The sequence below is a fragment of the Amblyomma mixtum genome, chromosome 5, assembly GCF_055824585.1.
Source record: "Amblyomma mixtum isolate Tamu chromosome 5, ASM5582458v1, whole genome shotgun sequence".
In the NCBI taxonomy this organism is placed as follows: Eukaryota; Metazoa; Arthropoda; class Arachnida; order Ixodida; family Ixodidae; genus Amblyomma; species Amblyomma mixtum.
In genome coordinates this window covers 16,436,633-16,454,809 of record NC_143016.1, presented here as the reverse complement: position 1 = coordinate 16,454,809, position 18,177 = coordinate 16,436,633, and the positions used below count along the sequence as shown (strand labels likewise).

Below are 18,177 nucleotides of genomic sequence, written 5' to 3'. Positions count from 1 at the left end.
TTTGATGCATAGCACGCATATTTTATTGTGGTTCATGATACATCAGCAGAGCAATGGGTTACATTCGGAAAATTTCTTAAATGTGACTCTTCAAATGTGGCAAGCTTGGGACACACATCCGTAATCTTCCCACCCACAGGATTTCTGAAATAAAAAAGAACGCGGCAAACATCAGTCATGTGAAACAAATGGCACAGTGCAGTAGCCCAAGTAAAAACATTGGAACCAATTAATAGAAGTGTTTAATGCTGCAAGTATTACAGACAATGCACTTTAACAAACACCTCAATAAGTATAAGACAATAACAGCTCTCACTTTTCCACACCATATTTGACAATGTATCTGTTCTTTATTTTCATGGGCCTTAGGGCACTAACCTGCGCAGCACTGTACGCGACTGTGCACAGAAAGCCGCAAAGCTTCCGTTGAGAACCACTGCGACCTCACGTGCTTCCTATGGTCTGCCTTTCGCGCGTTGTCACTCTTTATATAGGCACAGTGAACATAGCGATGCCTTAAAAATGAACAAAATGCGAAAACACTCCGTCCCGCAACATTGAAGAGGAGTGGGAATTAGTAGAGCAGAATGTTGGGCCAGTTGGTGCAACGACATATTCAAGAAAACTTTGCGCAGAATAACACAAGACGAAAGGGAGAAACACGTACACACACACGAGTGCGTACACGTCGCGCGAGTTGAGGGCTCCCGCAGTTGTGTGATGTAGGCTCCCGAAAGTGTGACAATAGCACACACTTGTGGAAGCCATCTCCTCGCGCTTACTGCTCCCACTGTCCTGTGAACGAATGTTATATGAGCATGCTGCATTGTCCTAGAAGCAAAGTTCCAAAGAAGTGTACTGGATACATACCTTCGTAGGCAATCACATGTGCACTAAGCCTTCTTTACACCAAGGTCGACGCAGTACGGGATTCCGGTGTTCTAGAAGAGCTTCAGGCGCTTCCCGTATCTTTCGAATTGCTTAAGTTACATACAACTTTCGTCCACAGACCGAACAAAGCCACATTTTATAATAACAGAGCTATAAAGATCTGCGCGACAACACTACGCGACATATCAACAACAGCGCTACGGAGCCGTACTGATGAATTGGATTGGTCTGACCGCGAACTGACATCTATGATGATGGTGATAGCAGAATGCACGGGAGTTTTGATGCTTACGAATGGTTTCAATGGCAAGTTTAGGTAGCAAAACAGTGGACATGTCGCGCCTCTAATTTGGAGAAGTTTTATAAATATAAAACTAGTCATTGAGTTCTTGCAAAATTCTGCAACACGTGCTTCTCCTCTTAGATATATTTAGCTCGTTGGCGGCTCTATCACTGCATGTAGCAGTGGAATCGTACCAATTTACAAACGTCTTCGCGTCAAACCCTCCAACTGATGCAAATAAAACAGTATACATACACGAAAGACTCGAATTTTCTGTGAAATAAAAAACGTCCATACTCATGGCCTGGGAAAATACTCGACCTTACATCCTTCGGACGTCCACCTCGTCTCTCATGCGGATATACAAAAGTGGACACTCTCCGTACGTCCGGCGGATGTACGAATACGGATATCCGAAATCGGATTGTGTTCGTACGTCCGATGGACGTCCGATCTCGGCAAAGGACGTTCGGATCTAGCTCGTACGTCCGACGGATATCTGTGGTTGCTTGGGTCGTAAGCCCTGGTGGCCAGGAGCCCAAATGATTCTTTTCGGTGTTGGATCAGTGGCAGTCCGTCTTAGAATGCAAGCAGCTAAGGGGGAGATCTCCCCTGCTACGTAATGATCACATGCTTTTCGGGAGTCCGTGATGATGGTTCTTGAATTGGCGTGGGCGGCAGCAAGCGCTATCGCTACTTCCTCGGCTCGCATTGAATTCGGGGCTCGAAAAGAGAGTCCATCAACGTGCATTTCCTGGTGAACGACAGCGGCCGTGTAAAATCCCGTGGGCGATGGCCCTGCTACGTCTACATAATATACAACGGGTCGGGAGCCGTGTTGTCTCTCAAGAGCCCGAGCCCGCGCTTGTCGTCTGTTTTCGTGCATGTCGGTGTCCATGTTACGGGGGAGCGGGGAGACCCAGGGCATATGGCGCCACAGTACTGGGATACGCTCCGCCTCCTCTAGAGTGCAGTCTCCACACCAACGGCAAAGCTCATGGCTCTAGGAGTACATAATACCCGCAAAGAGATGTGGGAAGCACAATGGCTCTCACAACTGAATAGGCTCGCACTTACAAAACCCGGAAGAGAACTGCTCGAAAAAATACATGTTAATCAGCCCTATACAATTGACCAAAGGGAAGAGGTCCCACGCGAAGTGAGAAGACGCATCAACGTGCACCCCATTACGCGGAATATGCATCCCGCATATAACATCGAGAGGAGGAAAGCAAGAGGTGAAGCCCTGCAGAAGAAATGGGACAAGCAAATTAACACCCTTTACGTGGACGCAGCAGGACCAAAGAATGGAGTCATGACTATTGTGGTCTCAACGCCTTCAGGGTCGATGGTGAACTGCGCCTCGGTGAAAACATCTAACCCCACTCACGCAGAGGAGGCAGCTATTGCATTAGCTGTAGCATCTAACCCCAACGCCGTTGTGCTCACTGATTCCCAGAACGCCTGTCGCAACTTCAATAACGGATTAATTCACAAGTCAGGGTTGTCATTGCTGACTAAGCATCCACCCAACCAAGTCTCAGTCATCTGGTTCCCCGGTCACCTGAAACTACCAGGAGGAAACGAAGCCGCCCACAGGCATGCCCGAGCTCTTCTATATCGGGCGTCTCCCCCTGATGACCATGAAGGGTGCCGCGACCTAATAGGTTTAGCAGTGTATGCTGACAATCTCGCGCCATACAGAACAGCCAGAAAGGAGTACCCAACACCACACAAATCCCTCAATAAGTTAGAAGAGAACACCCTTAGGAGACTACAAACCAACACATACCCAACACCAGCTAAATTACACCAGTGGTACCCTACACTATACTCTCCGCAGTGTCCATATTGTGGAGAGGTAGCTAACCTCTACCATATGGTGTGGGCATGCCAATTTAATCCCTTAGTTGACCCCATTCCCAACCCCTCGGAGGAGCAGTGAGAGGCTATTCTGCCCAGCGATGATCCTGACCGTCAGCACTGGCTGGTGGGGAGGGCCAGCGCAGCAGCAGCGGCCAGTGGACTACCGGACTAGGCCCACTCACATGTTCTGAGAATATTGAAGAAATAAAGATGTTTGTAATCAATCAATCAATCACGCTGACAGACGCGGTCTCGGTGAAGCAAAAAGGAGGTAGTAGGCCGTAATGTAAAAACCAAAGCGTATGTACACGGTGATCCACTCTTACCGCGAACACAAGAGTATGCGGCCGCGCTCTTCGGCGAGCCAGTGAGTCTGTCCCTACTATGCACGAAAAAAGTGGCAGACGACGCGCAGGCAAGTCGCTCGCTGCTCGATTTTCCAGCCTTGCGACTGCGAGTCGCAAGCCGCTGAACTAATCGGCGAGACAGTCGAGCTTTTGGCAATGACGCCGCCCGCGGACAGTCGAGTTTCGGCAACGACGTCCCCCGGCGTGGCCGCGGGCGACGAACTGTGCTGCTCCCTCGCTGCCGTAGTCGTCGCTAAGCCTAACCATTTCGCATCGATGCTGCAGCTGAGGGCACTTCGGAACTGGCCAGCGCTGTAATAAAGGTGCTACTCGCGTCACCGTTTTACTATGTTCCTCGTCACATAATAAACAAAGACGTGATCGATTTCCGTGATGCCTTCAACAGCGGAGCCAGCTAGGTGACAACAGGCGAGCAGCACTGGGCGTCAGCAAAGCGGCTTTGGAAAAGAAATATGCTTGTATCGCAGTTATCATTTCTTCCAGCAGCTCGGTATTGGCCAACGATCCTCAAAAATGAATCATTTTTGACGTTGCTCTACTCCAGGGCTTGGTATGAACGCGAACAAACATATTAGCGTATTTTTTCTGACGGCGGCGGCAGGCAAACAGCTAGGCCGGCCCTGAGAAGCGCGCCGCTGCCGCTGTCATCATGACGCTTGTACGACTGCGATGCACATCAATACCGTCACGACATCCTCCTGGTCGCCGTAGTGCACTGCGAATCGCACCGAGCGCGAGTGCAGGAGACGCGGTCAAAGCAGACGAAATTCTCGAAAGCGCTTTTCGTTTCAAGCGAGAAGGCGACCCGCAGGTCGCACTTGCAAGTGTGAACAATGGTGGTCTAATGTTTAGGGGAATCCCCCAAGGTGGAGTAGAATGTTGACGAACTGTTGCCTGCTGGCATGTCCTTTCGACTCGCACGTAAGTGACCGCCCTGCGCATCGCATGCAACTGACAACTACGATCAACAAGTGTCTGGCTTTATTTCGCAGAGCTGATAGTACTTCGCATATTTCGAGCATATAATTATACAGTGGACTTACCCCTAGTTACATGTCATACAGTACGACGTTATTACTCACTCGAGAAACGTATCCCGTCGTCGATCGTCTGCTCCACACAGTAGACGCGACTAATCAGTCTATTCCTCCCTTTAAAGGGGTGGAGACACCAAATTTTGAAGCTATAGAAAGCCTGCTATGGGATTCCTATGTATGCAAGGGCACTCATAGCCAGGTGTTGGACGCAACAAACGTTTAAAAAATATTTTAATTCGGTTCCAAAGATTACCTAAACGCTCACTCTCACGATCTAGACCCACCGCTAGCGCCATCAACCATGACGTCACAAGGGGTGTAGAAAAATTAGTTTTAGTGATGTCATACCAAAATACAGTGACATACGATGAGCGGGGCACAGCCGCGTGAGCGCAGTCGACGCACCAGCGAGCCGCATTTGCTGCTAACCGCCACTCGCTCGGCGCGCCGCAACGTCCGATTGCAGCTCGTTGCCTGCGTCCGGCCTGCTAGATGTCAACGGCGGGCCGCTCGCGGCAACAACGACGGGAAGCGGCAGCCAATGCGAGCGCGGAGAGCGGCAGCGTCATGATGACATAGGGCGCACTGCTTGGAGCCGGGCGGTCTGCGCCAGTCTTCGTGCCGAACGCCGGCATCTGAAGAACGCGATAGTATTGTTTGTTCACGTTCATAGCAAACCCTGGGATATATGAATATCAAAAATGCATCGTTTCTGACGATCGTTGGCAAATACCGAGTTCCTGGTAGAAGTGATGACTGCGATGCAAGCAAATTTCATCAGCCGGTTTTGTGCTGCTGCTACCTGGTGCGGTTCGCCTGCCGTCTGCTAGCTCTGTTGCTGAAGACGTCGTGGAAATCGAACATATCTTTTATTATGGGACGAGTTCACAGTAAAGGGGTGCCGAGCGGAGCACGTTTCTGAGCGCTGGCCAGTCCCGAAGCGCCCTCAGCTGCCTAGTCGATATGCGAAAGCAGCTAGGCCTAGCGACGACTAGGGCTGCAGTCTGGCACCAGCGCGCAGGTTGTCGGCCGGCGTTGCCGCAGGCAGTGTCGCTGCCGAAAGATCCACTTTTAGCACAGTCATGCTGTCGTATCTCGAATCTAGAAAGCATTCTTTCTGGTAGCATGGCTGTTTTGTATTTTCTTGTGCGGACGTGAAGTACGCCGAGTCTGCCGGCCGGTAGGTCAGCCTGGATACCGTCTGCCGACGTCATAAAAGCGAGCTAAAGAGTGTTCTTGACGTAAATAATAAACCATGGGACAAGAAATGTGAAACAAGTGTCATGTTTGAGGATCGCTGACCAATACTGAGCTGCTAGTAGAGGTAACAACTGTGATATGAGCAAATTTCTCACAACCGCGCCTAGCAGCTGCCGCTGGCGCGACGTTGGGGTCCGGCTCGCCTGGCGCCCGCTAGCTCCGCTGCCGAAGGCGTCGAGGAGATTGACCATACTATTATTTTATTGTGAGATGATTCTGTTAACACTACAGCTATTTGTGAAAAGTAGGCCTTTTATTATAGCGCAGGCGACTTCCGAAGCGCCGGCCGCTTGCTAAACAGGCTATAGGCCTAGCGACGACCACGGCAGCCAGGCAGCAGCAGAGCTCGTCGCCCGGAGCGCCCGCGAGCGGTGCCGTTCCGAAAGCTCCCAACATAAGCAGACATGCTTTGTCGCTGCTCGAGTATAGCTGGCAGTTCTGATAACAAGGCGATCTTGTCTTTTCTTGTGATATTTGTACACCATCCCAAGCAGCGCACAGGTACTGCTGCACGGCAGCGAAATGTGACACCGGTTGTGGGCGCAGCTTGGGTAGAGCGGCGCCGCGATGCTTACTGGCATTTTGCAAAGTGTTTCGCATCCTCACGCGAACCCGCGAAGGCGATATTAGCGTGCGAACAAAAAAAAAGTCGATGTCCTCACTCATTGGAATCAGATCTGTCAGAATCCGAGCTGATGGGACTAGAAATGCAGTTGTTTGTTTTCATGCGCTGGTCAGCACGTGTGTGGGAAAGCAGACGATGCAGCAGTAGGTGCGTCACAACTTTTGTGGGCCCACGTGACCAAGCGAAGCAGTTGATCTTCCCCCTCTGTGACGTCACTGTACAACTCGGCGTTCCGAAACCGAAATCGAAAATCGTTCACCTAAAAATGCTATAATAAATTATTCACTGTGAATATATGAATCTTTGAGTGTGTATCATGCTTCCTGGAGCCATAAGAAACGTTTGAAACTAAGAACGCGCGAACCACAAATTTGGTATCTCCAACCCTTTAAAGGGTCAGTCTACTCACCGAGATGAGTGTATAAATAATGGCATATTCTGGTAGTTGGCACCCTATAACATCAATAACGAGGGGTCTGCGCCCGGTTTAGGCAGGAATTTATATTTTATTTCGGCGTTAAAAGTCGCGTAAAAAAGCATGGTGGCGACCCCAAACGTTCATTTTGTTCAAGAAAGTGGTAGTCTTTTTTTGTAGAAGCATAAGTGAATATACTACGTACCATTTGTATGCCCCAATGTCAGAGAAACGCACATTTTGTTCTAGTAAACTGTAGAAGGCGTACCGCTCGCTTTTTCTGTAAATCACATGAATATTTATAGTTACACGTACGCAAAACGCAGGCACATTCCCTCTTTTAGTTCAGCGTATGCTAGCAGAGACGCAAAAATAAACAGCCTATAGTGGCGCCATCTGGTCGTCAGGACGGGAACCATTGCTGTAAACAAACCGACTCTCCACTTAAGCCTAGGAGCGGCAGAATCGTCACTCTAATTATTAAAATAAAGCAAATTTATCTCATATGTTTTCTTATAGGCGAGATGAGACGAAGCGAAAGACAGGCGCCCCATTTATGGCCAGTGAACGCACTGAAAAAGGCAGCAACAACGAGAATTCAGTCGGAAGCGAGAGATCCGGCTTCGACGGGCGCCGCCATGTTTGTCGCCGCGCGGCTAGCGCGGCGGAAATCCAGATGGTTGCCAGATGAGACTACCATCTCATACAGATGTGTTCCCACATTAATAAATTCTATTTTAAAATGGTCTACCGCACTCCTTGGCACCACAGCTGGCTAAACGGTAATTTGAGTAAAGAGCTATCGGTTGCCGCAAAGAAAATATGGTCGATAAAATTCAGTAGACTGGCCCTTTAATTAAGTTTGCATTGCGGAACTGCGCGTCAGTCTGAACGATCTTATTGCGGCTAATGCAGGCGATACATCACAACAGCGCGGGCGCGTGCACGTGCAAGAAAGCGCGCGCGCAAAGAAGCGTGGTGAAAGCAGCGCCCCAGTTTTTACTTTTCTCCCATAGATGGCGCTGCACATCAGGCGCAGTAGCGCCACCCGGCGATGCTTTGGGAGCCTATAGGGGTTGGTTATATTCTGCGCATTTCTATATCATCTGATTGATAGCAAGAATATGGTCTATTGTCGAGCATCCTTTACGAACGCCTGCCTGATCATTTGGTTGATTGAAGTCTAAGGTTGTCCCAACTGTATTAGCGATTACATTGGTAAATACCTTGTAGACAATGCCCAGTAAGCTGATCGGTCTGTAATTTTTCAAGTCCTTGACATGTCTTATGAATTAAGATAATGTTAGCATTCCTCCAAGCTTCTGGTCTCGAGGTCACAAGGCATGGTGTATACATGGTGGCTAGTTTTTCTAGCACGATCTCTCCTCCGTCCGTCAACAAATCTGCTGTTAAGTGATCCTCACCACCTGCTTTCCCCCGTCGAATTGCTCCTAAGGCTTTTTTTACTTCCTCCTTCGTTACTGGCGGGATGTCCCTTTGCTGTGCTTTACTGCCTCATTAACGTTCTGATTACATTCGCTACAGCATAGATTTATGTATAACTCTACGGCTACTTTAACTATCTTATCCATATTGCTAATGACATCGCCCTCTTTGTCTCTTAGCGCATACATCTGGTTTTTACATATACCTTGTTTTCTCTTCACTGTTTTAGCCTACCTACGTTCTTAGAGCATGCTCGATTATCTCTATGTTAAACTTCCTTGTGTCGGCTACCTTGTGCTTATTTATTAACTTCGATAGCTCTGGTAGTTCTATTTTGTCTGTTGAGTTAGACATCCTCATGGTATGTAGAAAACCAGTGAAAAGGACGCATTCACAAGGAGGAGAAGTACACAGGACAACGCTGGAAACCGGGCTTTGCAGGAGAGGTACGCAATGGTGCTGACGCAGAAGGCAGCCTGGTCGCTGGTTTTCTACATACCATGCACCAACTGGCCTAACAAGCTACGCTTCTTCAATACTATACATCCTCATGCTTTGGCGTTTCTCAATAAGAACTTTAGTCTCCCGAGATAGCTTGCAGACATCCTAACCATCCTACCACCTACTTCTACGGTGCACTCCGTAACAATAGCTGTGAGATTATCGTCATTGTTTCAACATTACGGTCTTCTTCAAAGCGGAAAAAATGTTCTTCAGCAAAATCCTGAATTTCTCCACTTCCCTCTTACCACTAACTTGTTAATGGCCTTCCGCTTCACAAGTTTCCTACGTTCCCTCTTCAAATCTAAGCTAATACGAGACCTTACCATTCTGTGGTCGTTACAACGGAACTTTGCGAGGGCCTCCCGATCCTCTACGATGCCAGGGTGAGCGCACAGTATGAAATCCATTTCATTTTCAGTCTCACCATTGCAGCTCTTCCACGTCCACTTCCTGTTCGCTCGTTTGTGGAAGAAGGTATTCATGACCTGTAAATTATTTCTATCAGCGAATTCTACTAACAACTCTCCCCTGCTATTCCTAGAACCTATGCCATAGTCTCCTACTGCCTTGTCTCCAGCCTTTAAGTTACAGTCCACTTTAAGTTACAGTATGACAGATGTGTTCAGTGCAAATGCATGCAACACAATGGTGCTCGCAGCCTTGCAAGGAGGCAAAATCGAGCATCAGGAATGACAGTGCACAATGCAGCATATAGAAATAAATAATGGTTTATTATGACGCATAATATTGGCACTGAAGTCCAATGTGGGTTCACAGACCCCCATATACAATATATATGTGTATATTTACACACAATGGTATAATGTCACATACCAACACAAGATGATGCAGTGTCCTATCTTACATATATACACACATGTGAGGAGTGTCACCTCGCATAAATGGAGACAGAAAGAAGGCAGCACGAAAAAGGAAAATGAGAAACTCCGTCACGTCACGTAGACTTCCACAGCTGCTTCTGCTGAAATAAATACAAACTATACACATTACAAAAAGAAAAAGAGTGCGAAAACCAATAATACATCGGAACTTCCTTCTCGTTACAACACACGCCACACAAATATGCTTTTGCTGTTAAAAATAAGAATGAATAATGGTTAGAATGTACATACTGAAATGCTGAGGCGTCTTCATGAGAAAAAGAAAAAAAAAAGGACTGTGACACACCAGTGCCAGAGGCTGCCTGAAATCTGCCAACCAGATACTGCGAATGAAGTGGTGAGTGCATGTACAGTGTCGTCGCAAAGGGACAGTGTCCAGCAAACTATAGTTGTCTCAACAAGCGCCATCCTTGACATTTCAGACCTCAAACTTTTCTTGAACATGCGTCTCACAAGAGCACCTCAGCTCGCACTCCCCGACACAAATACACATGCCATTTTAAGTACATTCGACATGCACGCACATTAACACACGCAAACAGCACAGAGCACACAATACCGTTTCACATGACAGTGCTCCACCGCAGAGGTGGCAAAGCAGTACACTGTACACTTCCCCAGACATGTTCAGGAAGCTGCAGCGACGACTCCACAATGCCTGTCCGAGGGTAGGATTCTGCAAGAACTCTCCCGGCAATCTCTTTCTTTCTATTCACTGACTTCCCAACCGTGGGATGTGTTTGTAGCAGGTGAGCAAGCGGCAGATCTGAATAGAGCTAGACACTGTTTGTGCTACAGGTGTTTTCGTGTGAATGAAAAAGAAAGAAAAAAGAGAAAAGGAACCTTTACAGAATCTGGCACCTAGAGGCAAAAATGTCGAATGACAGTGGTACCCTGACCACATGATGCTTTCTCCCTCTATCACTCTGCGTGCACCCACACAATAAAGCGCAATTTGCCCCAAGCAAGGACAGCTGGGTCAGGGTGGAGCTGCCCTGTTCCACAATGTGCAAGAGTGGTTCTCTGAAACTGATGCCGTAAACACGAACACGTTCACACATGCAAAACGAAAATGAAAATAAAAAATAAAATAAAGCGGGAGAAAAAATCATGTGAGCAGGCAGGTGAAAGCTAGCCACATGGCTGCTTGAGGCCCCAGTGTGTAGTAGTTCAAATTGTTTCGAGAGGCATGCTAGGTGATGTGTTCGTTCAGTGGGTAACATTGCACACTGCTTTGCTGCCAGTGGGACTATGTTGCAATGCAATGTCAGGATGAAGGCCAAAAAGTGTTTAAGATGTAGACACAATATGCATCTTGTGTGCAGGTATGAAACAGAAAAAAAAAAGACTAATCAACAAGCACACGATTACAGGCTGACAGTGAGAACCTCTGCTCATTTCATGAGGGCCAGCCTAGGCAGTGCAGAGCACAAGATGCACCAGAGTGATACAAAAATAAAAGAAACAAGTGTCAATGCAGTAAGCACAGTTTGTTTCTACACTTCCACAGATATCATGAATGAGGACTGACCAAGACATATTTCTGATTTTACATGTTTCCCCCTCCTCCCACCTCTTTTCTCTGACCTTTAAATGAAAGAAACTTTTTTAATGTTTTCTTTCGCACGATGGTTTTGTCTCACAAGTAACCAGTGCCAATGTAACGATAAAGGTGACAAATGACTACACAGTTTTAAGACTGCTGCGCAATTGTGTAACGTTCTGAGCTTGAAAATAATAAAAATAAATAAAATACACAGTCTACATACCAGATACTACACCAATCCCAAATGAGAAAAGAGTTGCGTCAGCACTAAGAGTGAACAAAAAAAAAAGGGGGTACACAGCGATGCAGGGGGTCAAGTGTTCTGCGCTTTCCCACAAGTCCTGTGCAATTGTCTAACCTAAAACTTTAAGGCACACTGCGCCTTCAGTAATTAAACAAAACGTGAGGCATGCATTACAAGTAAGCTTAACTTCCAGAGGTTTGCACGCACCAAGCTAAAAACGCCTAGTAGATTTTTTTTTTTTTTGAGGACACTAGCAAATCTAATCAACACAAAATCTGTCCAGCAAAAAATAACCTTACAGAAATAGGAGGCACTGCACAAATATGCAACACCAATAGCAATAATGCTGAAGTTAAGGTCCTCACAAATGAAGACTGCAAATTCATTTAGGCTCAATACAATGCTGAATTGCCCCGTTCAACAGCCATGTTTGTCACTCGTGTTAGTGGCAAAAAGATTGTGATGACTGCACGTAATACAACAGTCAAAATTTTGCCTCTTCAAACAATTCCGTGTACTAGGCTCCAGAAAACATAGTATGTTATCTGCATTTGGAATGTACCTTGACTTGGTGGATTCAGACGCAAAGCAGCGTCATTAAAAGGAACATAGATTGCATGAACATGAACTAAAGCAGAAGATGCAGGTTATGAGACATACAACGCAACAATGGGATAGAAAGAAAGTGTTCACGGGAAGCATGAAGCGGCGGAACCTAGCCTAGGATGTGGCAAACTATAGATACCAATGGACCGGGAGACTTATCAATTTGCAGAAAAAAAAATATGGAATCCAAAACAGTACCGAGGTTAGCACATCTGTGCACAAGTAAAATGACCAAATGTGACTGCTTTTCTAACAGCTAATGGTTACCTCCTGCCTGCAGAAACATAGTCAACGGCCTGAAAAATGACAAGTGCCTATCCGAGGTCGCCCCTGTTTGCGGTTCAAACGAAATGCCGCTGGTCATGTGTGTTCAATAGTATTGTACATTTGAAAGTTCTGTTTACGTACTTCCATCAGTTTACCAGTTCAGCATTTTTGCTAACTGAATGCAGAGGCTTATAGGCATGCAAAAGGCACAACTACAAATTTGAAACGGTGTTCACAAAACGACCCTGTTTAAACTCATCAAACAGAGGGCATAGGATGATATCTAAGCAATGAGTAAAAAGGTGAAAGTAATGTGAAATGCTGTGACTTCTTTTTCTTTTTACATAACTAGGTCCACAAAGCTCAACTGCAATGTTCAGAATATCAGTAACCCAAGTGAATGCCTTGTGCAACAAAATGCTGTCAACAGTGCCATGTGTAGACAGGTGGATAACGGAGAACGTGAATAAGCACCCCCCAAAAATTGTGCAATGCCTCAAATTCGGTTGCAAACATTTGCTCCTACAGGACCGCTGATAAAGATGTGAGAGAGCAGTGCCAGAAAATGCCAGCACATAAGGCCAGCCAGAGAGAAGAGAGCTTGCTGGTATAACACTGACAGAAGCTGCTCCAGCAGTCCGAAAACTACCATGGATGGTAGGAACCTACATAAACAGGAAACTCCACAAGCGCATGCAGAAGAAATCAAGTGGGGGGGGGGGGGGGGGAAGAGATGGGTACAGAGGTGTGTGTAAAGTGTCACTGCTGCAGCATGTGACTACAGGCAAGCAGAAAAAAGAACTACTCGATGAAAAACTTAAACTCTGTCTCCTCCTATTGAGCTCCGTTTTCTCGCCACCATCTTTGGCACCATCGCACGCACAAACAGGGGGGAAAAAGCAAACAGAGCGGGAGAGATATTGTCAAACAATACTTGAATAAAAGACCCACAAAGAATAATGGCACGGCTCTATCGGAAGAACAACACATAAATTGGGTGCATGCACCTTCTGCTTTGCCAGCCTTTCACAAGAACACCTGACACTATTGAAACAAAAACAAAAAGACATGCACAAATGGTACGACAAAGGCAGTTACAGACAAAAAGATGCTACCAAGAGGCAGAACATACAAAAGTGTAAAGAGAGAGAATGATAAGGGCAACCGCAATAACAAAACCATAGTAAAGCAACATGAACAAGCGAACAAACAAAAATGAACAAAGTGAAGTAATAAAACACCCGTATGGAAAGCAATGTCATTCTGCCACTGCCAATGACTCCACACATCTGGACCGTAAGTTTGCAACAACACGCAACATCTCCAGCACCTGCTTAGATTGGTTTTGGAACTGCCCGGAAAATAAGACTGAGACCATTTTGCCTCACCATAAGGCGACCGCCAATTAAGCCCCCAACGACAGCAGTGTTTTGTCTCGTCAATGTGGGTATGAGCAACGTAACACGCCGGCAAAAAACAAAAAGAAACTAACAGGAAGGAAGAGAAGCTCACGCACTTGACCGCAAACACAGGCAGCAGTTGCACTGATAACTGCAACGTAAAACATGTCGCTTTCAGAAACTGTCACTCACGTTAAATTCAGCCCCTTGAGCAAACCAAAAAGTGGAGGGCAAATGGGCGAAGAGCAAAAGAAAAGCAGAGTACAAACACACACGTGCCGGCTAAACAAGGTAGCAGCAGCTGAAGGCGGAAGCTGTATTTTCAGCTTACAGGGCATAGACAGTAGTGGCTCAATCCCAAATCTGTGCAAGTCAAAGATAATTTCTAAACATCTGCTCTGCTTTTTTTTTTAGCAACTTGAAACTGGAAGCAATATTCTCTTCACAAATGTTTTGAGGCCTGCAAGCTACCACAACGGGTCAGAGGCTTGTGTTGAGTGATGCGTATCTTACATAACCACAAGAAAAATGAAACAATAGAAAAAGAACCCTGACTAGATGTGATGATCATGGTATAAAATACTTGAACAGAAAGTCATGGCATGACGGGAAAAAGGAAATTAAAACACTGATGTCAGTAAAAAAAAATGACTTCTCTGCCATACATAGACAGATTACCCGCTTGTATACCTTGTGCCGTTGCCCCCAAAAAATGCACTAACATTACACAATTGTAGTAAAATAGAAATACCTCTACTGTTTACAAATAAAGTAGGGCAATTCTCAAAGCAAGCATGGTGCAGATATGCTAAGTGAAATGATTCTAAATACATTTGTTCAATAATGATACAAAGTAGTAAAACTGGCCTTTGAAAGGATTGTGACAAATGATTACTAGTGAGGTTAGTCTGAAGGCTAAGAGGCAGCACTGTTTAAACTGAATCCAATGATTCCAATACAGGCCTACATGGTCTCAATGCACCTGGCAGATAAAAATCTGTTGTAAAGATTAAGAATATTGTTTCGTTTTCACACATTTCTTTTTTAAGGTCACTAAAAAAAGTTGACAGCCAAAACAATCACTTTCGAAGTGAGATGGTAGCGAGACAAATTTGCTGAATCTGAAAACCAGATACGACTCCTTTACTCTCTTCAAGTAATGAATCACTGAACTCCTCTGCTCCACAATAAATATGCCCCGGTGAACTTGAGGCCATCCACATGAATGTATGCTCTTATGGTGGCATGCTCTTAAAAGCCTGTTGAAAACATTTGATCACAAAACATTCTCTGCTTATGATGGGCAGGCATTGTTGCTCATTGCACGACATGCATTCAGCACAAGCTTGTATCCTAGCAAGGCAATGTTCAGTGCAACTGCTGTCTTGCTTGCTACTGCAAAAGTTTGCATGATGCGAATATTCTAAGATTACATTTGCATCTTTCAGCATACATAGTGCTGAAATGCTAGCACGAGCACTTCTCAAAGCTGGAAATATTCGAGGGCATAACAACAGTCGCTCATTTAAAGCAGTGATATAAGGCTCTCATGCTGTCGTTGAACTCTCTATCCCTGTGATGTGTGCTGTCACAAACAACGACCAGAATGGCTAGGCAGGGACTTGATAATGTTAACTGCCGCAACAGCACAAATTCAGGCTGTATGGTGGACTGCAAGTGGACACGTATCCCATGATACCTGGCAGGCATTTGTGTTGTGTTCGCCAAAGGCATGCTTAACACATCCAGAACACACAGTGGATCACGGCCATGACAATGGCAGCAAGTTCTGTCTGAACCACATGTGGAAATGACTGCCCCTCTCTGCTGACCCAGGTGCAAGTGAGCTGACTCTCCAGGGCAGTAATCTTCAGCCAAACTAACACTGCCATTTGCTAGAACGTGTGCCGTGGGCCTGCCACGGTGGGCCTGCCCCAGGCCCACAGAGCCCTCACAGTGATGCTGCTGGATACTAGAGAAAGTCCAGAGGAGGCGTGCTTAACATCCATGCAGCTGCACTGGCGCGGCTTTCAACCACAGCTCACCTGCCTTCCGAACACGACGTGCGTGCAACTATATCAGCAGCATCAGGAGTGGGGCTGACTCTCACAGACGCACACGAGTGGTGCAACAGAGCCCGAGGCTTTGCCTTCACGCCCTCCCTCGTGCACCAGTTTTAAGTAAGCATGCTACAGGAAAGACCTGGTGGCGACTCTGTTGCAGCAAGGCTGGCGGCACCGATGCAGTGCACCCAGCTGGACCTCCTCTACTGGTGTGGTTGCTCCTCATGTGGACTGGCTGATGGGTGCCGTGTCAAGCGACCATCCCCCACGATGACCACGGGGAAACAGCACTGTCGCGGAGCTATCACAGTGGTGACGCACGCATGACATGCCCTCTCATGTGGTACGGGTCCCCCCTGCTGCCTGGCACGCCCACTGTGTCGCAGAGCCCCAGGGCCCTCACCGGCCCTCAGTTGGCCCAGTGCTAGCACGCAGTAGTCCGGCTGCCGAGCTGCGGAAAGCACATGCGTCCATTCACAATGCTCCCATTGGACAGGTTGCTCACCTTACTCCCTTTGCTCCCATCAGACGGAGGGAGCTCGTCGCCCGGCCTCTGCTCGTCGCGGAGGGGGGAACTCTGTCCACCACGTGTGGATGGCAAAGCTACTGACACGGATGGCTCACCGGCACCCAAGCTCACGGCATCCATGTCAGGATCATCGTCATCCTCAATCTCATCGGAGAAGCATCGCTGCAAGTGGTCTTCATCCATGTCGTTAAGTGACGACATGTCTGGGGTGAAGCCACGAGGAGGACGCTCTGAGGTGGAGGCGGGGGCATTGCAGAGTGGCGTCTCGGCTGTCAGGTTCTCGTCCTCTTCTTCCTCATCGAAGTCACCAGCAGTGGCACCGTCCTTGTCTGTGGGCCCAGAGGAGCGCCGCTCTTGGTTCTTGAGGTAGCAGGTGTGGTAGAAGGAGACCTCCTTGAAGTGCGGTCCCACATCATTCAGAAGCATCTCAATGACTTGCAAGAAGTTCGGCCGAGTACGTGGAATGCGTTCCCAGCAAAGCTTCATGATCTGGTATCTGGAACACAGTGACATTACACCCTTGTGATGCAGGTCCCTTATCATAATGATAATAATAATGAAACCAAAGAGAAGTGCAAAGGTGCCACATTAGTCCTATTAAGTGTCAACCATAAGAAGAAGCAGCGATATGCACACAACCCACAAACACCAGGATGTGCCCAGTTACTGCCTGTATACAATATACCATATTTACCCACATAATAGGTACACTCGCATAATAGGCACGCCCCCAGTTTGGTCACGATAAATCAGTGTTATATAATGAAGAACCCATACTCAGTATGATTGTTTTCAATATGCATCAAACATGACGGCACATGACAAGAACACTGAAGTATATGGTTGCTTCAGCATATGTGAACAAAGCACAGAGCATGACAAAAAGCAGTAACTGGAAAAACAAAATAAAGAAAGTGTCCACTCACAGCTTCTCGGGGCAATTCTCTGGCTTCTCCATGATGCCTCCACCAATGACATACTTTAGAACCTGCTCATTGGACAGGCCTTGGTAAGGCTGGGAGGCCAGCGTCGCCATTTCCCACAGCACAACTCCATACGACCTGCAGTTACCAACAGTAGTGCAACAACATTACAATGTCCCAGTAATGCCTCTGCAATCTGTGGCCAGCTTTCGCAACTGCATGCCTGCAGCCTATATTCAAGCACAGAGAGAAAAGGCAGATCTTGAAATGAAAAAGAAAACTGTTTTTTTTTTTTTAAGAAATGAAAAACGCAGTAACTGTCTCACTTCTCGGTGGACATCTCAACTGCACTGTGAGGGAAGGGAGGAGGAACATGGGAGTGAAAGAAGGAAGACAGAGGGGTGACACAGTGGAGGGTTTCGGAATAATTTCGACCAGCTGGGGATCTTTAATGTGCGCTGACATCCCACAGCACACAGGCGCCTTTTTGCATTTCGCCTGCACGAAAACGCGGGCTGCTGCAGCCGGGTTCAAAACCGGGTAGTACTCCAGCTCATTAGCTGAGCGCCCTAATCACTGAGCCACTGCGGTGGGTCAGATCTTGACACAAAACTCTATTTCTGTTCTTGTGATGAAAGAAAGAAATATAAGTTCTATTATATTACACATCTTAACCGCACTTCAAGTAAGTGCACACTTACAATGTCCTTTTCATATCTCTCTTTAAAGACTCTTCCTAGGTCGTATGAAAACATAATTCTCTCAGAGCTGTGTGTCTTCTCTGTTATGCTAGGCAATGTAACATAGCTCTACTTTAGTTACCTAGGAATCCCTTTCAGCACATCACACCCAAGCTGCTCAGGGGCTATCTGCAAAGCAGGTCCAACACATTGTCTTCCCTGCACCTATCGTGTACACACAAATTTTTTGTGCCTACCATAATGCTAAATCATTAGTGCGCAAAAGATGGCAGAAAACATGTGGCAAACATCATGCCATATT

The 18,177-nt window shown here is 46.9% G+C and overlaps 1 protein-coding gene and 1 long non-coding RNA gene across 7 annotated transcripts in view; both read right to left on the bottom strand.

Moving 5' to 3' along the window:
• Positions 1-1,101, bottom strand: LOC149341383 (uncharacterized). The gene is made up of 2 exons (XR_016282637.1): positions 871-1,101; positions 1-144 (listed from the first exon to the last, which is right to left on the bottom strand). It is a non-coding gene; the product is annotated as an uncharacterized LOC149341383 (long non-coding RNA).
• Positions 1,102-9,402: 8,301 nt separating this feature from the next.
• The window catches only part of InR (Insulin-like receptor), a 194,571-nt gene continuing 185,796 nt past the window's right edge, over positions 9,403-18,177 (bottom strand). For all 6 annotated transcript variants that reach the window (XM_089543464.1, XM_089543462.1, XM_089543466.1 and 3 more), the window contains 2 exons: positions 17,179-17,313; positions 9,403-16,748 (listed from right to left, as the gene is read on the bottom strand). In XM_089543464.1, coding sequence (XP_089399590.1) covers positions 16,148-16,748; positions 17,179-17,313 — 736 coding nt within the window. In that variant the 3' untranslated portion in view covers positions 9,403-16,147. The remainder of the gene's footprint in view (positions 16,749-17,178; positions 17,314-18,177) is intronic.